The sequence below is a fragment of the Vespula pensylvanica genome, chromosome 2 (genome assembly GCF_014466175.1).
Source record: "Vespula pensylvanica isolate Volc-1 chromosome 2, ASM1446617v1, whole genome shotgun sequence".
Classification (NCBI taxonomy): Eukaryota; Metazoa; Arthropoda; class Insecta; order Hymenoptera; family Vespidae; genus Vespula; species Vespula pensylvanica.
Window position 1 is genome coordinate 13,236,094 of NC_057686.1, and position 27,500 is coordinate 13,263,593.

General features: G+C 41.8%; 1 protein-coding gene across 1 annotated transcript in view; it reads left to right on the plus strand.

The window, feature by feature from the left end:
* LOC122626904 (autophagy-related protein 16) overlaps window positions 1-27,500 on the plus strand; it is a 336,905-nt gene that overhangs the window by 301,278 nt on the left and 8,127 nt on the right. The window contains exons 9-12 of the mRNA XM_043807478.1: window positions 12,988-13,108; window positions 18,464-18,643; window positions 19,365-19,449; window positions 19,578-19,724. Coding sequence (XP_043663413.1) covers window positions 12,988-13,108; window positions 18,464-18,643; window positions 19,365-19,449; window positions 19,578-19,724 — 533 coding nt within the window. The remainder of the gene's footprint in view (window positions 1-12,987; window positions 13,109-18,463; window positions 18,644-19,364; window positions 19,450-19,577; window positions 19,725-27,500) is intronic.

Consider the following 27,500-nt stretch of genomic DNA (forward strand, 5'->3'; position numbering starts at 1 on the left):
AGAGAGAGAGAGAGAGAGAGAGAGAGAGAGAGAGAGAGAGAGAGAGAGGAGATTCTTGCTCGTAAAGGTCGTTCCGAAATGCAGAACAGTTATACTCGCAACAACGTACGTGTGTTTGTCCACGATCGGTCTTCACCGATACTAACGTACTTTTCCTTATCTTCCTTTTCTCGAAACGTACACGTATGTATGTACATATAATACGCGTGCTCACGACTCTGCTCGTTCGTGACGCAAAATTTTTCCACCCTTTTGCTCCTTTTCTTTACCTCTTCTTTATCTCTTTTTCTTCTTTTCTCTTTCTCTCTCTCTCGTTTTCTACTAGTTTCTCGTCTACTTCGTCTTCTTCCAGCACGCCTTCCTTTAACGCGCCTTCGATCGGAAACGTTTTGCACCTTGCACGGTTTCAAACCTAGAGAGAGAGAGAGAGAGAGAGAGAGAGAGAGAGAGAGAGAGAGAGAGAGAGAGAGAGAGAAAAGGTGTTTTCTATCAAAGAGACTGCCTCACCCGAGCGTTAGCATGTTTCTGTATAACGCGAACTCCGGCTCGCCTCGAATATCGTTTTGTGTATAAACGCTCGACGTCGAAGGAGAGAATATTGGAATATTGCCTGCTCTACCCGTTCTTACCCTCTATTCCTTCTCTTACTTTCTTTAGCAACCGTCTGATTATAGCTGATTTTAATTGGAAACTCGGAGAGCCAAGATACCAATTCGTAATCAACAAGATTGTTACCGAGTCAGGCGTTAAGAAAATAACGTTGATCAAGGGTATACGTCAGTGCAATAGAATTACTTGATAATTATCGTTGTTCCCGCGAACGAAAAATATTAACCAACGACCCTTTCTTTTAGACGACGCCGATTTAAAGTCAACGACCGTCGGATGAGCTCTCTAGTCTAATTAACGCTTCATACCTGTCATTTAAAAATACGAGATGCCTGCGTTCCTGTGGTCGGCACGAAAGCTATTTTTCGGTTACCGCAAAACTTACAGAATCGACCGAGTCCCTGGACTCCCACTCCATGAATGTAAAATTACCGTATGTATAGTCGGTGCCGTTAAAACTACTCCAAGCCAATTTTCACCAGCGCTCTGAACGCACACGCTCCTCGTACAACTAACCTCCCTTTCGTTGAATAATTTTCACCTACGTACATACATAAATATAATACATAGATGCATATGTATGTATCGCAACAAATAGAGCACTCAGGTGGCCGATATCACCGTCAAATTAATCGTTCCATTGTTCGTCCAGAATCATTCGATAACTTCATGAGATATAATTAATCGGTGCTAATAGGAGATAAAAGTCTGTAATGAATAGTGTAAGACGCTTAACATCGTGTCTTTATTATCAATCTGCTTAATCGTGTCTTTACGATTTCTTTCGGATATAAGATGAAAAAAGGAAAGAATGATGGGTCTACGATAATGGTTGAGAATAACGGTACGGCCATATGTCCTAGGTGAAAGATAGACCTGCAAAAGAGACCTGGAACGATCACGTTTAATCGTCGACCTTTTGATCTCGATCGATTAACGCACAAACGATCAATGAAGAAATTTCGATATAAAGGTGAAAAGAACATCGAAACTGTGGTTGTTCGCTCGTTTGTGGTCTCGGTTTCACGTTTGAAAGAAAATGGTTCGCATCTCTGTAAACTCTCTCTCTCTCTCTCTCTCTCTCTCTCTCTCTTTCTCTCTTTCCTTCTCTTTTAGTTTGGATAGTGTGCGAATGCGCACGATCGTGCAATCCACGAATGAATTTGCATTAAGGTCGGAGCGCGGCCCTTCTACATCGTGCCGCCGAGTTGCTGCTTTTCCGCATTACCCACGTTTTTCCTCAACGACGATCACGCCCCTGGCATGCGGTTTCCGCACTCCATCTACTTCTCAACGACCTCCGCGCGGCGATGATACGACAAGAAGGTAGATCGGGCCACGAAAGAATTCCGATTCTCTGGAATTTCAATTATGTCGACCCTATATGTGTATCGAGAGATCCAGCCACGACGAGGACAACGAACGAGAAGTCGCTAGCGAATCTCTCTTGCGACCCGTCTTTCCTACTTTTTCACGATCCTGTTGGTATCGACGAATTTTACATTTCCCCGGAGAAAGTGAAGAGCGATCGAGCACGAATTCTCTCTCTCTCTCTCTCTTTCTTTTTCTTTTTCTTTCTCTTTCTTTTTTCACTCTGTCTCTCTTTTTCTTTTTTTCTCGAAACGGAACCAATTCTAAGTCGAATACGTACCGTTGCTTTTTCGAGTATATCTATGAAAAGAAAAGATAAATAAAAGAAATAAAAGAGTGAAGCTTGTCGTTGACACGTGGCTTGTTCTTTTTAAAGAACCTCAACGTAGGTGTAAAGAGGAATGTCATTGTCCTATCAATGAAGTCCTACTCTCTCGCTAAGCCATGTCAAGCAAAATTTATTATACTCGTAATCGTAGATTGCACGACAGCGATTCACGCACGCTCGACATCAGCGTTACTTGGGAATTCGTCGCAGAGAGAATAAAGCGAACGTGAAGCTTGCGTATTTCGTTGTTGTCGTTGTTGTCGTCAACTCTGAAGAAGATGAGTACCATCAGCTTTGTCTGTTTATACACGCCGTTGATATAAATGATCTTCTAGGTAAAACAGGAGAGGGATGTTGTATCGTGTAAAGTTGGACGATTAAAAGAAATTTATCGATGATGATTTATGTTCCTTGATAGGACTATCTTTATACCGAAGAAAATGAGATTAAAAGAGAAAGAAGAAAAGAGAGAGAGAGAGAGAGAGGAAGAAAGATAAAGAAGTAACGTACATCGCGTGTATTTAGCTTAGCGAACTATTTTCACGCCATTCGCGTTTACAACAACGAAACGGAAGTTTTCCTAGTTTGGTGTTACCCGCGGTTGGAATTTCAACGTGAAAACTTTTAAGAAGTTTCCAATAGCTGCACGAGTTGGCTGATATCGACCGATTATTTCTTCTGAAACAAAATGAACAAAATAAAAAAATAAGAACAGCTCATGGAAAGAAAGAAAAAAAGAAAAAAGGAAGAGATAGAAAGGAGAAAAGGAGAACTGAGAAAAGAAAAAACTAGTCCGACGTGGTTTTTTCTTTTGTAAGGGGAAACGTTGCTTATCGATCGAACGTTAATTGTCCTTACACTCACGCGATGTATCACCATACGTAATATTTGCTTTACCAATCTACCTCAAACACCCTCATTCATTCTCTCTCCTTCTCTCTCTCTCTCTTTATTTTTTCATAGTTCTCAACGAAAAGTATAACTCATTTTCTCTTCACGAAATGAACAATGCTCGAGGGAATCGCAGGGTATCGAGAACGAGAGCGTTCGTTTCACTCTTGGAGTTCGTCGCGTGAAAAGCGGACATCGAACTCGCAAACTAGCGCGTGCACGTAATTAGAATCTCTAGTTGTTTATTCTGTATCTTACGAGGAGTTGCTAGAATCGACGAATTTTATCTAAATTTGTAGTGAAAATCCAGAGAGAGAAAGATAGAGAAAGAGAGAGAGAGAGAGAGAGAAAGAGGAAGAGAAAGAGAAAGAGAAAGAGAGAGGGAGAGACAGACATAGATCTCGTCTAACTTACGCGTGGTACGTGTGCAGTTCCGATAAGAAGAGGATCGTTCCGGGTATCGTCGTCGTATAAGCCGGCAGGTAACGTAGCATACGAACATGCTCTCGCGAAGGTGCGCGTGCGCGTGCACGCACCGCTGCGAGCTCGATGATAAAGGAAGAGAAGAATCGGAAGGAGGAAGGAGGATGAGCGTACAACGTTACCTGTGCGCGCGCGTACACACAACACGTGTGCGTGTCGAGTCGGAAACAAACTGAAGAAGTAGGAAGATATCGCGGGAGGCAGGTACGAGAAAAAGAGAGAAAAGAAAGAAAAAGAGAGGGAGAGATAGATAGATAGATAGATAGAGAGAGAGAGAGAGAAAGAGAGAACGAAAAAGAGAGAGGAGGAAGGACGAAGCACTCGCTGCTACTAGCAGCGACTAGTTACACGTATGAAATAATCTATTATCTGGAAGGGGAGTTATCTGGTGCGGGCATTGAATCGCCAAGGCCGTAGAAGAGTGCCTTCGAAGAAAGAGAGCGCTGTTCAGAGCGGCTCCGAGCGAGACGAAGCGAGCTCGACGGTCAACGAACTTCTCTCGCGATGTCGACGGAAAGAGAGAGAGAGAGAGAGAGAGAGAGAGAGAGAGAGAGAAAGAAAGAGAGAGAAAGAAATAGAGAAAGAGAGAAAGAGAGAACGAGGTGAAGGAGGAGGGAAGGAGGACCGTACACGTACGTATGTATGTACATTGTACATACATGTACATACGTTGCAAAGTACGTAGAGCAGTCGACCTACCGTTCGTCCGCGGCGAGTTAACCGCTCGCTCTCTTCGTGCGTTGCCGCGGAACAAACTCTAAGAAATGTATTTTATCTTTCGTCCCTTCGAAAAGGGAGATCGTTCGAAAGTCACGATACCTCGCAATTATCGTCGATTCACCTTTCGATTATTTGCAACCTCGTCCAGCATTGGTAGATCATAAACCATCGTTGCTTCATTTCTTTACTCTCGATATATGTACATCGACGATATTCTGTAATATATCGGTCATAATTAAAGAACGATATCATGGAGAAAATGATGTCATTTCTTAGCTCGTTCGTGTAACATCGCTCGATATATATATATATATATATATATATATATATATATATATATAAAAGCACACATAAACACACACACATACAACCGCAGCGGAATTTCAAGGCGGAAGATCACAAGAAGGCGTCGGTAGATCTTGTCTCGCAGTTCCTTCCTTTTCCCTTTCTAACTTCTCCCTAGTTCGTGCCATGTCGAAAGGCTTGATAATTAAATACGAATACCGAACGATACCGAAGGACCGATTAGGTCTTTAAAGACGTTAATTGAATATCGATTCGAATTATTCTTACAGCTTTGCTCCTTCGTCGTCTTTAGAACGTTTTCTCTGTCTTTCTCTTTTTCCCTCCCTCTCTCGTTCTCTCTCTCTCTCTCTCTCTCTCCCTCTCTCTCTCTCGTACTTTCTGCTTCTCCTTCTCTCCTTATTGCACGACCCGTACAATGCTCGCCAGACGCCACGTTGTAAAACGCAAGGCGCCAGAGAATTATCCTTCCCTTCTTCCTCTTCCTCCTTATTTATCGCCGGAATTCTTTGTTGCCTTTGATATCCTCTTTTAGTTATGACTTATTCATTATGTTAAATCAGTAAACGACACGTTCGACCTCGCTTTCACGATTCTCTTCCACATTAACAAAATGGTTGCTATCGCAGTAATAATCTAAATGAAAGTTAAAAAATGTCTAGGAATAAAATTATCGATAAACTCGAATGCCATAATGAAATCATTTAAAAAGATCTGCGTTCGTGGAATGAATTAAAATAAAGCTTATGAAAGCCAAGCATTATTTTCGTTATTACACAAAGGAAACAACGATGCCGACGCGTACATCGAACCCATGAGTAATTAAAATAAATTCATTAATACATACATTATATTATCTCGTTCTCATACTCACGGGAATATTTATGCACGTATACGAATGCTAAAAATAATCCTCATTTTTTTTTAGACGAATATGTAGACAAAAACTTGGAAAACACGATGGAGATGGAAAACGATAACGGAAAAAAGAACGAGAATAAATTAAAAAGGAAATTATACAGAGAATACACCTTCGATCGTTCCTCGTAACGAACTGTTTCGAGATACTCCTTGATGTTACCCCGTTCATATGAGTACTTTGGCCGTGAGCTATAATAAAACTCGCTCGCACACATATTGTACGGGATAAATATTTGTGCCGTAACAAACGTAACAAGCTTGTTTTATCGTGCTATCTTGGATGCACGCAGCACTATTATGCGCGCATAATTGCTATGCTTGCGTAATGTAGGAGTTAATCTTACGTAAGTCCAAACCGTTTTCTCGTTTCTTTTTACCACCTGCAAAATCTCGTAGAATAAATCATTCTTGCGTTGTACAGAATAATGCGATGTTGATTTAGGTTCAAACTCGACCCGTAACCCGGAGCAATTGCCGTAGGTATGCATGAATATTTAGATGTTACATTTGACCAGAAATACAAAACATGAAAATGGATTTGCTCCCGAGAATGGAAAAATGAAACACAATGTTAACGAGGCTGTCGTGTTCATCCACGCTCTCACATCAAATTCTTCGATTTCGTGAAAATCATCAGCGTTATTTTATCCAAGTCTTTTAATAGCGCAATTCCGGTGGCGGTAGACACGTAACAATGAACAACGTCGTGATAATGCGATTAATTATACACACCGGTGCCAGGAGGATTTTTTTTTTATCTTTCGAGCGAATTAATTCAGGAGAACACATGAGAGGAGATCCTTATGCGTGCGCATTTGTGGATGTATATGTCTGTATAAGCATGAACTAGACGGGAGAAACGAGCACGAATCTAGATGGTGTTTGTGTATATGCGTGTGTCTATGTGTGTGCGTACATGCATGTATGTATGTGTGCATCTACGTATGAATGTATGTATGCGCATGTAGCCACAGCCCGAAGCGTTAGCGAGAGCGAAGTGAGAATCGCAGTGCGGCGAAAAGAGAGGCCGTAAAGAGAAAGCGCCTATGGTGTGTGTGTGGTGTGTATGTGTATATATGTGTATGTGTGCAGTTTCGTGCGCGCGAAAAGGGGAACTTGGAAAGAAAGGGAAAGAGAGAAAGAGGAAATGGCCTTTTCCGCCTTCTCGACGTTGCAGCCTTGAAAATATAGGTTGACTAGACTCTGGGTAAAGGAGTTGAAGGAGGCGAGTGGTTGAATACTTGGGTCGCACCCAAGTATTCTTCGATAAAAGCCTCCGAGTAGCTTTGTGTCACGGCCCAACCCTTCCATGCAAACTTTTCCTTTCGATGCAGGTACGTAGTACCTACTTTTTGCATATTTCGTACACGCGGCTTCGACGATTCGAAATTATCTTTAACTTTGGGAAAAAAGAGAGACGTTGGAACTTAATCCTCTTGTCTCTTCTTCGCCATCGTAGCTATTATAAATCGTAGAAACACAAATAACAATTTCCACGAAAGTAAATTAATAACAAGCTCGTCGTTGTCGTCGTCGTCGTCGTCTTCGTCTTCGTCTTCGTCTTCGTCTTCGTCATTGTCCTCTAGTCGGAGCCGTCGTGCACAAGATCGTCTTTCCTAGCTTAATGAATTTCTCTTTTATAAACGGGGAAAATACTGAAGAGAAGCGTACCGAGAAATCGAGACAAGCATGGGATCGTAAATGATAAATCCATCGGCTAGTAAGAAAAATGAAGAGAAACGAGCAAGCTCATTCGAGGAAGAGGTCGTCGTTTCTATCGGATACTCGAACATCTCCGAGCATTCGCGTGGTAGGACTATGCTCGAGATCGTAGGGTGTTCGTCCAATGAAACGTATCTACTTAACGATCGTTCCGCTACCCCGAAGATCATAGATTCGCAATTAGACTGAACGCTCGGCGGACGATGTGTTGCCGCTACAACGGCGTTTATACTCGGCCAAATCAAACGGAACTAAAGCAAGCCAATGCCGATATATCGGGGTAATTGGAGTTTCAATGTGACCCTCGAGCGATTTTCGTACGCGTATTCAGTCAGTGACGAAAGCTTTTCACAGGTACTGCGGCTCGCAATTATCCCTCGTATAAAAAGCAACAACAGTTACGCATGCATCCCGAACACAAATGCGATAATCAGCAGCTATTTTTATCGGTTCTATCGTAATATTCGTTTCTATTAGTTTCGCTTAACCGGCCAGTTGGATTATTCCACTTATCGAACGACTCGTATATTCTCGCGAAATTATTGCCACTCGTGGTACGAACGTTACGATAAATTCGATTGTTATGAGCACCGAGCGAATATTCGAATTACTCTCGCAAAATCCGTAATATCGATAAAGTTATGATACCATTCGACGGATGTTTCTCATCGTTCGTTTATCTATGGTCCAACAAGCGTTTTCAGTACGAGCTCGAGAGTCGACGACACGCATGCGTACTAAAACGCGTATAATACCATTCAACTTCGGGCGTCGACGTCGGGAAATTATAAAAAAATTCTCTCTACTCCTTCTTTGTTCCTTATCGATCAATATCCTAGAGTATCGTCGTTATAATCATTACGCCGCTAGAAATAAGAAAATCATGTCCGCGGGAAAAGATCGCTAACGCTGATCGTGGATCATATACCGGTTTTGAAAGAGCGCTATTAACTTCGCGTAAAATTTACGTGTCTTGGTATTAATCACGGTAGGCGTATTAATTTCTTCTACGATCTTAAATTAGCAACGGTAGTTTATCTCACGGATAATTATAATAAATTTTATCGCGAAATGTCACGACGGTTTGGATCGACGTCTGTGTTCTCCGTTTCTCTCTCTCTCTCTCTCTTTCTCTCTCTCTCTTTCTCTCTCTTTCTCTCCCTCTTTCTCGATCTTGACAGTAGAAGAAACGATTGCTCCTTTCCTCGTAAAACAAGCAAACGTCTTTGTCAATCGGACGTAATTATAAATCGTCCCGAACCGCGTCCAGCAGCTGCGGGCGAGTGCACTCGATCGTTGTGTTCCGCTTCAGGGAAAACGGTTGCGATTGCGGTCTCCGCTAACGAAGTGGCAGTGAAAAACGATGAGAACGTTTATATAGGCAAACCGTCGCTTCGCGTGCAGGTACATGTACATGCGTACTGTCTGCAAACATTGCTTTGCGCAGGGCATATATGTTCCCCGTGTCCTACGATGCGAGACGCTTTCTACGAAGGTATCGGTAAACGATTGACGACGCCGAGCCAACGACACCCCATTTGCTTACGTCCTCCTACTACCTTTCGAGGTACTACTTTTCTCCGTAGACGCCATAGCTACCTTCCCCGTCACCACGAAGATCGGTCTCTACCGTAATATCGCATCGTTTTATTTATGGGAAAAAAAAACAACAAAATATGAAAAGGCAAATGTGAAAGAATATATTTGAAGAAACTTTAGAAACATTAGTACCGACTATTTGAGACAACTCTAGTAACAATTTCAACAAATTTTCGTTAAGTGAGTTCGAGAAATGAAAATTTACTTTAAAGTGTTATTGATAAGATAATGAATGAAAGCTATACGAAGTGAATGCTTTCAAGAGCATTGTCTGTGTTCTCATTATAATACCGCATTCAACTTTTGTTTCTTTGAAGAGACGCAACCCAAACGTTTATTACATTTCTCTACTATGCGCATTCTAGAGTCATGATATAAACAAATAAACAAGAGTCATTTGCTAAGATTGAATTTTTCATTTCTCAACCCGTCTGAATATAGAAATGTTGAAAAGGAACAAAAAATCTTGGCAATAGAATTCTTTCTTATCTCACTTTATGTAATACGTCTCCTTTAAGAAGCAAGCTTCGGTTTTGTTTCGGTTTGTTTAGAGTAAAGTGTGGATAAACGATTTAAGTTTTTCTTCTTTCTTTTTCTTTCTCTCTCTTCCTTTCTCTCTTTCTCCCTTTGTCTCTCATCCGTTTTATAGTCGTAGTGCTTTTCGGTAGAGAGTCTCGCACTCGTACGCGCTCTTTAAAAACGTAGCGAAACACGGCGAGCAATAAAACGGAGGTCGCTAGTTGTTTTCCAGGAAGGTTACCGGCTCCTCTCCTTCGTGCTTTTTACCGTCTTTAATTGAACCTCCGTACAACTTGAAGGATCTCGTCCATTCTTCCTCCCGTGTCCCCACCCCATTACTCTTTCTCTCTCTCTCTCTCTCTCTCTCTCTCTCTCTCTCTCTCTCTCTCTCTCTCTCTCTCTCTCTCTCTCATGAACCGCGTTCTCGCAGCAAGCGCGCCCGGAACGTACGCACGACTATTCGCTCTCTCGATGGAGCATCGTAGGACCCACGAAGGAGTTTATGATTTTATTGCGAACGTAAGACGGCTCCGTAAGAGAAGAAGAGAGCTAGTGCACGCAGCCAGGTTCACTCATAAAAACGACGATATCAGCCGCGTATTCCGTAAACCTCGCTCTGTATCTTCCTAGAATGATGACTCTCACTACGCGTAGATGCGAAATAAAAGGACGCTGCATCGTCCTACGAGCATTATAATGCTCCCTATCTCTCTTTCTTTCTTCGTCAATCTCTCTTTTACCTACAAAGAGGATGAAGGAAGAAAAAAAAAATACAGGAGCAAATTTATCTCATCGAATGTCCTTCGTTGACTCACATCCTCGTTTACTCACCCTGAAACTTTTGATACCTCACCGATAAAAGCTTTCCTAAGCATATACATTTTTTAGATATTAGCTCGATAACGTCTCATTCTTACTACGATCAATTCCTTCTGATATACGTTCTGAATTCATTCATCCGACGATCTAGATTCTACTTGAATTGATTAATGGTTATTCACGACGCCCATAGAGGTACGGAAAATTTCCAGAGGAAAACTCAATGAAAAGTTCGACATCGATATAAAAATTCCAACTTTTTCCTCTTGTAGAAGAATAAAAAAAAATTGGGGAGAGAGAGAGAGAGAGAGAGAGAGAGAGAGAGAGAGAGAAGGAGAGAAAGAGGGAGAAAATGAAAAGGGAGAGAGGTTGATTGAAAAAAGCGAGTGTACTCGGCCGTTTAACGTACGCTGCTAAAGGTGGATTCACCCTCGCACTTTCCACCAACTTTTCGAGACATTAGATTATGGCACGTACCCTTCGAGTCCCTTCTCTCTCTCTCTGTCCTCCCTTTCCTTTTTTCTTTTTTTTTCTATGTAAGAAAGAGAGGAAAGTTCTTTCTCAATGATGCAAGCTAACCTTTCCACCCTCTCTTTCTCTCCTCCTGTGTTTCTTTCATGGTGAAGCCATTCCGGCCAAACTTCCGGGCCATTAATTTACATTAGGACATTTTTCAAGAGCGCGAGAGCTCGACTACGGTTGTGCACGTTAAAATTGGCGGTCTTCTTTTTAACATAGCTCCCTCTTACACGGAAGAGCCCTCGAGTCGTTCGTTTTCTACTCCCTTTCCCTTCTTCTCCCCTCCCCAAACCCTTCTTCGCTCCTCTCTTTCCACTACTTTTCTCTTGTCGATGTCGCGCTCGAACTCATCGTCCATTAAACGACGACGACGATGACGACAACGACGACGACGAAGAAGAAGAAGACGACGACGACGACGACGACGACTTTAGAAAAATGAGAATCGAAACGTTGATATATCCGATCGAATCGAAATTTCATTAGCTCTAAGTTCGCGCATACGTTCTCGTCTTCTTAAATCACCGTTTATCGTCAGTGTTATCAGAAAAATTGATAGACTCATAAATATGTCTGTCGGTTATCGGTTGTACATATGATACGTCGAACTATTTCATATCCATGATTATGTGTGTATATTTATGTATCTGTGTGCATGCATTCAATGTTTTAAATTTGAAAAGTTTAAGGTCGTAAGAGAAAAAAATTCTCTTAGAAAATGTAATCACCGGCATGCCTGTATAAGCATCGTTAGATTATTGTACCGACGCGACGAGCTTCCGACGCCGATATTATTTATTAACTCGTAAAGCGGTCAGGGATATTAATATCAATGACGTCGCCAGTAACGTTGTCTCGTTATGAGCTGACGTGATTTAAAGAGAAGAAAACGAAATGAAGAAGGAGAGAAAAAGCGACATATAAAGAAAGAAACAAAGAGACAGACAAATTTCGCGCGTTAAAATGTTTACGTTCGTATGCTATGCTGCGAGCGACGTTTATTACACGCGTGTCATCGTATGTGCTATTAAAACGAGGATGAAAGAGGAGTGGGGATAATACCGCGATGCGTATATCAGCCACGACGTTGAACGCCGCTGTCCGATATCATGCATGCTCGTCGCAACGACGATTCGATATGTCATCGAGATATCGATCGGTACCGTAAACCGTTCCTCCATGTTTATGAGATCGTTTATATGTCGAGATGTATGTACGTTTGTATGTATGTATGCATGTATCTAGCTACTGATTCTTTGTCATCGGTTTGACATTAAAAATAAGAAGCTTATATCTGTGCGTGTGTGACCGGTACATACGTTAAAAACCGGTACAATAAAAAACAAAAAAAAAAAAATCAACGAAAACAGAAGAGAAAGAATGAATGAATAATACAATGGGTTACGAGTCGAGGAAAGAAAAAAATAATAAAATCCTATAATTGAATATACAATTAATCTCAGATACGTAATATGATAAATTAAAAAGAAATAGATAAATCAAATAATTTTAATGTTTCCTTTATGAATGATAAAATCTTCAGGGGGATATCGGGGTCATTGAATTCAGACCGAAGGAAAAAAACTTGAAAAATAACGTTCTCTCGTTTGCCGCGCAAGAAGAATAACGTTCTAACGTTTCTTTATAAAAGCTGGTCTGCTTGCGAGTCGCACGGTCCACGTTCATTTCCCATTTCAAACACGTCGATACTTGCAAGCGAGTTGAAGTCGACGGTAGAAAGGGGAAAACCAACTTATGAAAGCCCGTGCACCAACTAACGAGTCGCTTTCAAAAGTTTAAAGAAAGACTTCAAATACAAAGCGTCGGCTAGCAGAGTTCTTCTACGGCGACTACTTCATATCGACCGTATAATCGGTCTCTTTCTCTTTTCTCCGTTCGTCGGTCATCGATGCCACACCTTTCTTTTAAATTATTTGAGACGATAAAGGGGATCTTTGCTCGCGAAATAGTCGAACTCTCTCTCTCTCTCTTTCTCTCTCTCTCTCTCTTTCTCTCTCTCTCTCTCTCTCTCTTTTTCTCTGTCTCTCTCACATTCGTCCCTTCTCGTTGGACCGATAGAAATTAATCTGATTTGATCTCGTGCCGAGAACACTGTTTTCCAATATTACTTCGCGCTAATCTCGGAGTTTCCTCTAAAAGGGCTTTTATCATTTCTGTTTCAGCACACGCTCACGGGTCATTGCGGTAAGGTGATGGCGGCCAAGTTTCTTGGCGAACCCTCAAAAGTAGTTTCGGGCAGTCACGATCGTACTCTCAAAATCTGGGACCTACGTAACAAGGCGTGTAAGTTGAAGAAATCGTATGTGTTATTTGTCTTTTCCATCGGATAATCATAACAGTCTATATTTGAATTTATGAACGCGAACATTGCACACAGTTTTTGCTACAAAATCCATCGATTTAGCAAATAATCCGATTTCCGCGAGACAGTTCGATACGATACAAATAATCCGCATCAAAGAGTTGGAATAGTCTGTTCTACGGTTGGAACATTTTGATGTTCCTCGAATAATTTAATTTTCTAGAATAAAGGCGTGAACTAGATTATTTACCACGTACAAAAGCATTCATCACGAATTCGATCAATATCTTGCATGTAGAATCGTTTCGATGAATGTATATTATATCTATATACATCGATGAAAATGAAAAATTTTTGTATCTTATCGGGCGCTAAAATTCTCTCTGTACAGTTTTTGCTTTCACATATTGGTAACAATGACACACACACACATACACACACACACACACAAAATAAAAAAAATCCAAGAAAGAAGGAATATCGGAATATCCATCTTTGAAGCAAAAATAATGCACGTTGCAGCGGTACCCCATTATTTCTATTACTTGTTTTATAACGTGAGCATTACAATAGATTGAAACGTGAAATATAACGTGTATAAAATTATTCAGTATGCATACGATGTATATCATCAACGAACTTCGCTGTTTTAATGATGTGGATCGAATAAAAATCAATTCACCTTCGTATTCTTCATCCCTCGTCGACCACTTTTTCGTCCTCGTAGGTTAATTAACTCGATAAGATCCATCCGCGAGAAAACGGATTTCCTTCGAACCGACAAACTTTCTCTCTCTCTCTCTCTCTCTCTCTCTCTCTCTCTCTCTCTCGCTCTCGCTCTTCCTTTCTATCTATCTATCTTTTTTTATCCCTTTAACCTTCCTTCGCTTTACACCGAGATCCTACCGTTTTCCTTCATATCCTAAAGGCGATTCTCTTTATCCGTCAACGCTTTTAACGGGTATCCCATCGCGATAAGCAGGCCTTCGCGATAAAAAATGAATTGACAATTTCCCACGGCGTTAAAGCTGTGTCTTCCCCTCTTCTCGAAAGACAATGGCCGATCCCGTGGTAAATTGAAAATCCATTCACGGATGAGATGTGCCTCGCTTATATTTTCCTTCTATATGTAAATAATTCGATAGGGTGAATATACAGAAAAGTTTTCCAATTAAAACGATATAAATTAAATAAACGCGTTAATTCGAGATATAAAAATACTTAACTATATACTTAGACATTCTTCGTTCGTTTCCGTCTTTCTCATGTGAGATTTCTTTCACACGCTCGTTTTATTGGTCGCGTAATATCAAATCGTTGTTAATGAATTCTACAATAAATAGGAACAGTAAAGTTCTCGTGTCTAATATTCCAAGATGCATCCAAAAGAATCGCGCCTTATCTTTCTCCGACAACGGCACGTAATGAAAATGAAGAGAAACGGAGTTGGCACAATCCTTTCCGCGGAAATTATTCCTCTCAACAAGTGGTTTGCGATAACGAATTGCGGCAAAAAGAATACTATCGTATATATAATATACATATATATATATATATATATATATATATATATAAGAACTTATATTTTTCTTTCGGATGCGGGCCATACTAAGAGTAGATTTTATCTCGAAGAAGGAGAAAGACATTAAAGATGAAAAAAACACGAGTGGTGATGGCAAAGAGGAGGAAATGAATTATAATATTTGTCTTTTCCCAAGCAAGCCACTGTCTTTGATAAATAAAAAAAAAAAAGTGGTAACGTTAAGGAAGGCGTAAATCAAATCAGAGAAAATGATATATTCGAGATTTTCAAGTGGACGGCAATGGAGAGTTCACTGACTAATCTCATTAAGAGGGTATCGTCTTTCGAAGAACACGTTTCGACATATCAATTTACGCGAGAGTAAACACGTTACCGCTGCAACTTCGATTAGTCGTGTCCACGATTTTATTGACAAAGGATTGGTAACTGCACGAGAACGATAGCGACGGACCATCGCCAAAACTACGCCCCGAAAGGATTGCCTCAGGGTCTCGATCCCAAATTACATCTGACTCGACTGCCATGCTCGCATCACGTTCAAAATTGCTCACATCGCGAGAAATTAATTCTGTTGACCAAGCGTTTTTGAATGATCGATTATGCGTTGAATCGATTAGACTTTCCGACGGTATTGTACATTTTATAAATGACACATTGATTTTGGTGATATTGGTATTATTAAAAACGACGTATTAAAGTATGATGAAACAAATGGAAAAGACAAAAAAGGAAAATTGTCTATGTCAGTGAAGAATATGTCCCATAAGTAATTAATGCAAAATATGACATTGTAACGATCGAATCGAAATGATTTCGCTAGAATCGAGCGTCATTAAACTTGTTTCTCGTTCAATCGTTAATTTTTCCTATTTACGCTATGATAATAACTTTTCGTTTAACCTATAATACCGAGCTTAATTGCAAACGAGGTATTGGTAGGTGCAATCATGGTTGTGAACAGTGAGCAACATAGGCGGGAATTTCGAACGTCCAAAAGTTAAAGCACCAGTCACCGAATGCTGCTAACACAAATAAACCGTTGAGAAATACAATAGACGTCAAACAGTCACGATTGATTCAAAAACTTTTCAAACTCGATACACAGGAATCGTAACGGGCTGTTGTATATAATTAGTTTGCATATTAAATCTCGAACAACAATAAAAAACAAATATATCGAGATAGTCACTAGTTCTACTACGAATTTATGCGTATACGTGCCAACTTTATCTAGCCACTCCTCTTTCGGTAAAAAATCCTCGGTACAGACGAGAAAAACAGTGAACGTAGCACTATCGAGAGAGAGAGAGAGAGAGAGAGAGAGAGAGAGAGAGAGAGAGAGAGAGAGAACGAAGGGGCAAGAAAAAGAGAGAGGATAGACGCGAGGAGGAGAAATAGATGGGTGGTGAGCAAGGAGTGGAAGGAGAGAAAGAGACAGAAGTACAAAAGTTTCGTTCAAATAAATCTCCGAACGCAAGGAGCGGACAATGGGAGTGCTCCGCTGAAAGGGCGTTTAAGCGTGAATTATTGTTTAGCTCGCGAGCTTTAAGACAAAAAGGAAGCTTAAAGCGGATCGGCTCTTTTCTAACGCGCTATTTTCCACCCTTCGGTCTGTCCTGTGTAATTTTGAGAACGGCGTGGCACGCCTTCCGGACTGAACCGTGCCACGCAGGAACGAGAAGCTCGATTAATTACCGACGCTACGTACGTCGGGAAGTCTGTTCCGTCGACCACAAAATACACGACGTGGATTTACGCGTGCCTCTGTTAGCACATCGAGTGCGAAATTCTCGGCCTTGTGTCGTCGTTCCACCGATATAGTCGATTCTAATAGATTTTCTATAAATGATATTCGAACTTTTTGAAACGAGGTCAATACATTCACGAGTTTGTGTTTTCGTTCCTGTAACATCTTTGTCTTCCTTCTCTCTCTCTCTCTCTCTCTCTCTCTCTCTCTCTCTCTCTCTCTCTCTCTCTCTAGAACTTAATAGATTACCATGAAAACTGACGGTGACATCTACGAAAGTCTATCACAGTAAATCCAACAGCTGGTGCATTTAGGGCTCGAGTCCTTTCTCGTCCTAGTCAACATCGTACTCTCCTTTTGGAAATGGAAGAGCGTTTCTTACATGTAAAACTACGTCTTGAGATATCTTGAGATGCTTAGCTAACATAGAAATTAATTTGGTCTTGTAATCTTATCCGTTCTGTCCGCTGTTTTAGTAATCCGTTCTGCTCGACGTTCTTATTCCAAATAATGGAAGAATTATGACTCGGGCGATCGTCTTAAGCCGCATGGAATGTATCTTGGATTATTTAACGTGGATCGAAAATTTTCAACTACGTTCGCCTCGAATTTTCATTAATCTTTAATCGTCCATTATCGACGATTTTGGACTATGTCCCATCATCTCTTTTCGTGTTTCATCAATAATTCTTCGGCATCGTTAACTCGATGGGTAAACTTCTGCTTTTTCTTGTAAAAAATTTCATCGGAGAGCAAACGAAACGACGGCAATTCACTTGCACATTGGCGAACACTTGGAAAGAAATGTTATTACCGGCAGGAACCTATGTATACTGCCTCGTCGCTCGTGTTTGTTTCGACGCTTTAACGTATTTTCAACTCCAAACTCCCAACGCGGAGTGCTATTCCCAAATGTTCGTAGACACATGTTACCCTCGAAATCCGAATTAGCGTCTATTTATTTTAGAAGAGGAAAACTCGCCAGAAGAGGCATTGAAGAATGGTACTAATCGAAAAGAGATTCGTTACGAAAGGAAAAGAGCCTTTGATTATTTTCCTTTCATTGAAAATCGAGCGTAAAACACGCTAACACGAAGAAAAGTCCTCCGACTTTGCTTTTACTTAAGCAAATTACACCGAGGGCGTTTTCTCTTTCTCTCTCTCTCTCTCTCTTTTTCTCTGTTTTTTAAATATATACACGTACACTTTTTTTCTTATATACATACTCGCCTATAAACGGATTTAAAACCCGGAAGATTTAATTTTTTCAAATTTCACGCATCGCACCTCGCGTGACAAAATTTATGTAAATATTCTTTGCGTGGCGCTATCCCGATCGTTAATACACACTACTCCATTACGAGCGATACTACCTTGCTTCTTTTTTTTACAATACCTAATTTTTTCGCAAAAACCGATGGCACGTCGTAAAAACAGATTAGACGGGACGATCGATCGAACGAGAAATTACATTTGATTTAGCTTGTATCCGCGCGTTGCGCGTAGGTAGGTAAATAGGTAGGTATCTATAAAAATCGAAATGTGCACGTGTATGTTTATGTTCGTGTGTACGACGATCGCGTCGTAGTGAAACTTGTGCAGAGAAGATGCCATGAGAACGACGGAAGCGTTGCAAGAAAGTCTCTTATAAGCGGAAAAACCGTAATTTATCCGGTTTGCAGTCTTGATGTTGGCCGTTTCCGTTCACTATTCGCGATTTCCAAGGGTTTCACAGAAATGAGGCGACGCGAATGTCATTTCCCGATGTAAATTAAGTTTGAAATCTCGGTTATTTCACCGTGCGGATCGATGAAAACGACTGCCGAGAGATTTGAAAACGCAAAATTGGAAGATATCATTTTCCTATTTGAAGGGTTTGCTTTTTGATAACAAAACGACGACTTAACGAGCCCGATTTACGACATCGGGAACGTTTCAATATATTTTTATTTCAATATGTCCTTGTAATTCCTCCGTAATTTCCACGCTGTCTCGATTCGAAAATAATTTCTATCTGCTCACGTATAAATTGCATTGCTTTGATAGGTATAGAAACGAAATTTACTGGTTCGAGTTGCAACGATCTTGTGACGTCGGACGGCGCCGGATCGACGATAATCAGCGGTCATTTCGATCAAAGAATAAGATTTTGGGACACCAGAGCGGAATCTAGCTCAAACGACATTCTCCTCGAAGGGAAGGTTACGTCATTGGATTTATCTCGTGGTAAGTGCAATTTCCACACTGTGATGGGTTTCTTCCCTCAAAATTGCGTTTTCGAATGACCTACCAGTATCTACCTATTTTCTAGAGGATTTAAACGTTAGCGATATTCAATGACAATCAATATTTCCCGAAACAAAATGGTATTTCACGAAGGATCAGATTTTTTGATAGTGTGTAGCTCGCGCGCACGCGTTACAACGGAACGAGCACACAGAAATATTACCTTGCTTTTCGACGGTATCCCAAAGCACCGATTTTAACTGCGAATTCACTGCGCTGATTGAAGAGCTCTTTCGAGAGACATATATTGTCCTCCCGCATTTCATTAATCTCAGTAATACGAGGATAGAAGCCGAATGAAACGGTATTGCAGCGACTCTAAAATTCTGCTCGATTACATCGTATCGCTCTAATGCTTTTCCTTTATCATTCGTCGTAATACATTATGTATACTCCCATTAAAGTACAATATTCCGCCCGTAGAGGAATGTACTCGACGAAACGTTTCCAAACGCAACCGCCAAAGATTTATACATCATAAAATGGGATTACACGGAATGTCCTTCTTCGACTCGCCGGCAAAGTGTTTGGTCTTAGAATGTGTTTGAACGAGGCTCTTAGTTCGTTGGATTTATAATTAATAAATCGCGACTTCCCGTAGATTCGATTATGTCTGCGATGCAACGGTATAAACTAAGTTTACGTTCCTTTTTCCTTTTAGATACGAACTATCTCCTTAGCTGTGTTCGAGACGATACCGTCAAGCTTATCGATCTGCGAATGAAGAAAATTATTGGTTCGTTTAGGTGAGTCCAATCGTGAACACGATTAAATAATTTTGCTAATTACGTATATGTGAAACATTGTAATCGTACTCTCGCATCAAATGAAAAGTTATTGAGAAAATCGATGTCTTCGATTGTTTTTACCGTAGCGCTGACGGCTTCAAAGTTGCTTTCGATTGGACGCGAGCGGCTTTTAGTCCCGACGGCCAATACATCGCTGCTGGCTCTTCCGATGGATCTGTTTTTATTTGGTCCGTAGCGACGCATATGGTCGAGAATGTACTAAAAAATCACGCGTAAGTATGCTTTTTTTATCGACTCCTATGGATTATCGATTTCACATCCTAACCACGCAGCCTCGAACGGATAAAAGCACGGAACCCTTTTTGGTATCGATCGGAACGTGCGTTTCCGATATTAAGCTCCGAACCGTTATAAAACTCACGTACGAAAGAGATTGTTAAACTTTATAGGCTCTTTTACAGCCTATTTCGCTCCGGTAATGGAAAGGCTTATTAAAATCTAAAATTTCGGTTTCACGACATTGTATCAAACCAATGTTATACTATTCTGTAATATGGATTATTGGAAAGGTTTTGCACTCAGTTTATGGCTAAACTTTCATAAACCATTACATATCCATTCATCCTACTTTGTTATCGTGGATCATACCAATTTACGCTAGGTATTTTATCAGATTCTTCAAATCGAAGTAGCGGGCTTTCGGGTGAAAAGCAATCGATGTTTTGTGATATTCCGTGACCGACAAATCGTACGCGACAAATCTCGGAATTCGTTGAAAGCAAAATCGGAAATGGGGATCGGGATTCTAATAACTCCGTACTGATTTATGACTCAAGTAAAAAGTACATAAAACTGAGGAAAATAATATTCTACGAAAGACGAATCGCATGAATCACTGCCGTACGTTACATCGGGTAGAAGATAGATCCGACGTTTCTTAGGACGTGGACCATCTGTCAGAGACATTTCTCGCAAGGAAGTACGACACACACGTATGTACGTACGTATGTATGTAATGCATGTAAACTCGCATACATCCCGATGTATATGCTTTGAAGTATCACCGAAATAGGTACTTGGATGCTCTGCTTCGGCATAGATTTTCAAAAATACACGTGACTTTCAAAGTACGTCGTTCCATAGGCCAATAATAATTTATGAAAAATTAGGGCTTATCTCTTGGAGACACGAGTTCACCGAGCAAAGTCTGTACCAAGAGAGAAGGAGAAAGAGAATAAGATAGAGGAAGAAGATCAACGAAATAGAACGTCCTCGTAGTATCCATCTTTGGGCCATTCGACAAAAGCAGCGCACGCGCTAGCTTTTCTTTCAAAAATGTTCGAGTAATGACATAATAAGTCATTTCACTTTTACGGTCCATCCCGACGCAGCGTTTTCGTCATGCTTTTTCTTCTTCTTTTTCATCCTGAATCTCTCTCTCTCTCTCTCTCTCTCTCTCTCTCTCTCTCTCTGCCTCTGCCTCTGTCTCTCTCTTAATATTTTTTCCTTTTGCTTTCTCATCCTCCTACGACGCGCTTTGATCATCTAACCTGATGCGAATTCTACGCTAGCCGCCCTTACGAAGGGACTAAAACGCTCGTAATTCTAGCAGGCACCTTCGAGTGCTGTGCATACCCACCTGACACGAAAAGTTTCGAAGTACTTCGAGGCTTCGTCGTTTCGCTACACGTACTAGGTACATACATACACACGTGTGGACATATATAAGGATGAGAAGGAACAGCATGCGGGATGGACCGGCTAAGAAAATATTTCGACGTTGTGCGTTTTCCACTCCAACTTTCGCACAACGTATTCTCGGTATATTTCTCTACGTACATTGATGCGCGCGCGCACGGCTGAGTACACCCGTCTATATCCTGGAATGACTTTGCTGTAGCACAAATTTATGCGTTAGTCGAGATACCCTAAACTCAGTGGCGAGGTAAAGTCGATTCCTCGCTATTGAAAATGTCATTCTGAATGAACGAGCAGTGTCCGTTTTGACGGTATACTTGGATGATAAAAAGAAAGACGAAGAAGGATTGGAAAAATAGGAGGAAGCTTTCTAAAAAACGTACTCGAACCTGTCGTTCATCGAACCGAGAATAAAAGGATCTTGTATGCGTGTATGTGTAAGGGAGTGAAAGAAAAAGTGTAAAAAATTCCAATCTTTAGAAAATTCTCGCTAATCTTATCGAATTTATCTTCGCGTATAAAGTTGGTAGGAAAGAAAGTTTTTCTAACAGTTCTCGCTCATAATTCCCAGAGTCCTTCTCATAAAGCGGTCCTTCTTTGAAATTAGAAGAAGAAGAAAGGAAGAGAGAGAGAGAGAGAGAGAGAGAGAGAGAGAGAGAGAGAGAGAGAGAGAGCGAGCGAGAGAGAGGAGAAAGATTCTTTGCACGATTACCCCCTTTCGGTGGGACGTTCTCTTTCAGTTTTCTCTTCGCTCGTCGATCTCTTAGCGGCTCGTCGTCCGTTCCTCGTCATCGACCTCCTCGACTTTTCCCAAGGACGAAGGAGAAGCACATCTCTCAAAGATAGTTTCTCTGGTAGAGAGCAAGCTAGAGGCCGGCGTGCGGCTAAGTACCGGTCGTATCGAAAAATGGCTTAAGTACTAGTCACGTATACGCGCTCTCGTCGTTGTCCGCGCGAGCGCGTTTCACTGTTATTACTTTCACCCCGAGCGGCTTGGCTCCGCTCGGCGCAACTTCGCGTCCTCGAGTCCACGTCGTCCTCTTGAATCTTTCGCGCGATGTGGATCGTATAATTCGCATGTTGCTCGGACCGCGTACGCGCGCGTTCAGGAATCCTCGCGACTAACTTAATAAGCGGCTCGTCCTCTCCTTTTCTCCTTCTATCTTCGACTTCGCTCTTTATTCTCTTCGTTCCTACTCCTTCGTTCTCGCGCGTTCTAACGAACCCTGCGCTTAATACGTGATCGTATCGAGCGATCTTAAACGCGACGGAAATTCGTCTTACTTACTCGAAATTATCCCCCGCAGAAGAATGTCACTTCCCTTTCTTCTAAACTTTCTCTTTCGTTCGCTATCTAGAGCATCAGAATCCTTTAACCAAGAGAAAACGGACGAGTCAGTTTTCTGCTGACGTTTTAAATCCCCCAACCAGATCAAATGGCTATCGATCCTTCTATCGATACGTCGGCGATCGCTTTAATTTATAGGAAGCGCATTTCGCACCGTTCTATAATTCATTTTGAGTTGTGACGCTGTTATTTTCTAACCCCCATCCACCCTCTCACCACCTCCCCCCGAACCTTGCTATATCTGTCGCGGTTTAAAATGCGAATTCCAGACGTTCCATTTGAATTTTGCAGTCGGGCCAACGAAGCGCCCTGCTATCTACTATCCCCTCAATTCTCGATAGATTTATCGAACGCGCGTCCATACACAGTCTTTCGTCTCTCATGCCTCGCTCTGAGCGATTACCTCCCGCGGAAATTATTGCGGAAATAACGCCTTCCGATTTCCCGTGCCCGCGGGAAAATCGTCCGTCGATTTACGCTCGCCTTCTTGAAATATAAGTTTACGCTTTGAGCTCGCGGATTTAAATCGCATTAAGCGGTCGATCGACTTAACGGAATTAACTCATCGACATCGCTCGACCCAAGAAAAATCTCAGAAACCGGTCGAAGCTCGCCAAGCAGATCGTAGATACGCGATCGGAGTTCGATACCATTCGATGAATAATCCCTGGAATTACGGAGCACGCGCACGTTAAATGTAAATAGTATCATTAAGTGATTTGCTTCAGCTTTTATTATAGCACTATCAAAGTGCCTTACGGTGTACATACGACACGTAGGGAACGTTTCTTTATGACTTCCGATCTTTTGAAATTTTATCGTACATTCCTCGACGATTCCTCGGTACTTTGATTATTTTTCAATGTTTATAAGAGTATCGTTTGAAAAAAACTTGAAAGCTAAGGAAAGTAAAAAAAAACATCGTGCAACGCGAACGTGCAATATCTTGCCTCTCTCGCGAGGAAAGATTAAAATCGATTTTACGTCGATCAAAAGTCGTTCGTTTGTTCCGCAAACGTTCGTACGAAACGCTTGTTTCGAACCGTTCGGTATTTAATAAAATAACGTCTCTCGCTATGCTAGAAATGTTTAACGATTTTACGCGGCCAGTAAAATAAAATGGATTTGTATCGGATTTAAAGGTACTCGTTGTTAGAGAATTTCCACGTCGCAACGATGAGCGTAGCACGTACGCTCGATATTCGTTTTAATGAATCGTACGGCATTTTGGCACGATTTCCCTTCTCTGACCTTACTTGAACTCCGAAATCCGTAATTGTATTGGTCGATAAGCTAGCGCGAACGTTTGCGCTCTAATTTGCAATCAAGCGGCAGGATACGGCCGGTACGCGTGTCGGAAGGCGCGGGATTTACTGCGCGATCCTGACAAAGATCACGGCGCCTCGAATAAATAGCGTCGTGCGATTAAAGCGGTACGTAATTAGTGAAACGAAAGGTGCCCTGAGTTCGTCTCGAAAGCTCGACAGATCCTTCTCTTCTTTCGACAGCGATTACCTCGTCTTTCGAAATGGAATTAATCGAATTCAATGAATTGAACGATCTCGGCTCGTTGGAAGACGATCAAAAAGAAGACAACTCTGAGGATAGCTCGGAATGGGTAGAAAAATTATTGGCGTCTCACGAGACGTGGCTAGACGACGTTGATTTGTGTATGGACGCCATAAATAAATAAACGCATAAGAAGTCGTTAAGAGGACGCAAATTGCACCATCCCTTCGTTACCAACGGACAAGTAAGAGCCCCTCATAAAGATTACTATGCTATATTTCAGTCGCGAACGCATTTACGATTTTTCCTGATATTTTACGAGGGGTATACCTTCCTTAGCGCCACCTCTCACGCTTTTCTACGAAGTTACTTCAATTAATATATTTCATGTACCATCTTGCGGGCTTTCACTTCCTCGTATTAAATTTTGCAACATCACGGAAAAAGTTGCGGCCGAAGTTTGAGAAAGTTACGAAACGCTTATTATTCTTAAGAATCGTGGAAAAGGGAAAGACATCTCAAAGCTCATTGAGGCTACGCTAAACGGTTTTCGTTCTCTCCCAAAGTGACACTAGCGGATCGTTCTGGTGGAATCGAGACACTAGTTTGTTTTCGCGTATATGGCATCCTTGGGAGTTTTCCTTTCTCTCTTTCTCCCTTTCAAGCATTCACTTTCTCTCTCTCTCTCTCTCTCTCTCTCTCTCTCTCTCCTTCTCTTTCTTTTTCTCTCTCTTTCTATCGCTCTTTCTCTTCAGAGGTTCGACATTTAAATGTAACTCACCTTCTGCTCTCGTGAAGTAATGAAAATTCAACGTCGTCGTCCCAAGAGGAAAACAAGTGGCACCGGAGACGGAAGTAAACACCGTCGAGCAAAAGGAATTAGATTATTCCCCTTCTCTCCCAGTATATACAGGATCTTTCAGGAAGCTTCGACGAAGTCAAGCTTTTACGTAACCGCCCGTAGCGAAGACCGACGCTAACTTTTACGACGAACGCCTATCTCGAACGGTTATCTCGATCCACCGTCGAACTAATTACGAAGAAATTAGTAGACGCTGGAGATGGATTCTAATTTATTTTATGTTTCTTGCGAGTCCGTTGATGCACAAGTCGTCTCTCAAGACGCGAAGAAATTTCCTGTCTTCCTCTCTTTTTATTTCGAGTTAACTGAACCAACGATCGAAAGATGGCTTGTAATCGGAGCTACGTTTTCGAGGAAACTTCGTCCATCTTGGAGCTTCTAGTTTTTGTAGCAGCCTGTACAAGAATAAGTACGAGCCTACTCAAGGCACACGAAACCAATCTCCTTGTCATCCCTCTCTTTCTCTTCTTTGGCTTCGCGATGAGGATCAAGCCGATTTCATTGTCGCTTCGCGTAACGAAGCATCCAAAGAGAAGAACTAGAATTAGAGATAGATAGATAGAGAGAGAGAGAGAGAGAGAGAGAGAGAGAGAGAGAGAGAGAGAGAAAGACAGGACGAAAAGGAGATCAATTGCCTCGTGACACTGCTCCAACTTAACTCGATTTCGTTCCACGACAATGATCGGCCGGTCCTGCACGATATTATGTCATTTATCTTCGTCGTGTCTTCGAAGGGTCGCACCGTGCCGAGCTCTTTATCTGTTTTCCCATTCTCCTTCTGTTGGCCCAACTCTACCTTGCCATCAGTTCCTCTCGTGCCAGGAGTCACGGCTTGGTACGGATATATAAGCGTTGACTTCGTTGTCCTCGATCCGTACCACCGCCGTTACCACCCACCCAATCACCTTCCACCCTTTATCCCTAACCATCCATTGCCTCTTCTCCGTTGCATTTCACAACCAATGGGCACTCACTGATAAAAGCTTTCGATCAAATCGGACGTATGGATTTTTCCTTCGCTTCGAGTCCCTCCTCCCTCTACCTCCTTCCTCCTTCTCTATCCTCCCCTTTTCCTCTTCCACGAAAGTCGCGATTTCACAGAAGCACTGCATCTTATTGCTTAATCGAAACGATTGAATCGACGACATTCCGTTCTAAACTGTCGAAAAAAAAGATATTTAACGTTTTCGAATCTCCGATCGTCCGATTTTCGCTTAACGCGAGATCGTACTTTATTTATTTAACTAAGTGTCACGTCGAAGATTTCATTGCTTGCCGCTTTTCACGTCACGCTTGTACATCGGCTAACGACGTTAAGACGGTATTTCACCTTCCTCGAGAGTTGCCAGAAAATCTAATATAATCGCAAGATCAAAGTTAGGAGAACGAGAGCGAGGAGACTGAAAAGGTAAAGAAGCCACGACTATCGAATCGCGCCTTAATTAATCAATTTCCTGCGCCTGCTTTCATTAATAGTCGCGTAATTGCAAGACGAACTACATCCGGACGAGACATGGATACGTTGATACGCAAGAAATTCCAATAGGGTTGCTAGGATAAGAAACAGACAGGTGCCATCGTCTCCTTCCTACTACAATAAACGACCATCCTCGGTAACGACAACGCTTCTCGTATCTTCCAGGAAATTTACTTACATTAATCCTTAATAGTATCAACGTGTCCACCCCGACATGTCCATCGCTTGTACGAGACCGATGTGTCTACACGAGCGTATACTCTCTTTGAAGGTACACGCTTCTTTGAAGAAGCAGAAGCCATTAAAATGACAACGCTTTCAACGTCGGGAAACTTTCGACGGAAGGAGCGAGGAAGAATCATTTCAACCCTCTCCCTCTTATAACCCGATCGATTCTCCGTCGTCATGGAGACTGATTCAAGATAGAAAATAAATTTTTCAAACGTGGACACGATGATCGGTAGAATCTTACATTTTTTACAAGATAAAGCGCAGCTCGTGCCGCGAACTCGACGTGTAGCTACCCTCAAGCCGCTATTCTTAATGGGAAAATGATAAAGACGGACGAGCCATCGATCCCCTTTCCTCCTCCTCCTCCTCCTCCCCTCCTCCTCTTCCTCCTCCTCCTCCCTGTTCGGCTCTTTTGCTATTCGTTCGTTACTCGGGACGAATTGGATTAGCTGCAGTGATCGTGCGCGCACGACTTTGATGATTTATCACGATAAAAGTTGAGAAAACGTCGCGCGTTGCATCGACCATGTAAATAATATACGAGCTTCGGCCTCAAAGTGGCCCGAAGTTCAAAGCATCGAGATACGAGCTCAGCGACGAATTCGACAGACCGACGGTTCTAGAACGATATCTCGCGAGCTGTCGGTCAAAGGGAAGTTTCGTACGTTTGTGAGTGAAAGTGAAGTTGGATGCAAGATGCGAGTAACTCACCGCGTCCGTCGAAGCACTAACTTTGACGTGGCGCGAAGAGATAGCTAGCAAAGTGAGAGTGAGAGTGAGACTGAGACCGAAAGAGAATGAGAAGGAGAAAGAGACAGAATACGTACGTATGTCATGTTGAAACCTGTACAGGGTGATTCCGCGTACACGTTTCTTACTTTTTGCTAGTGCACAACGCGTTTCTGATAGAAATACGTGTGCGG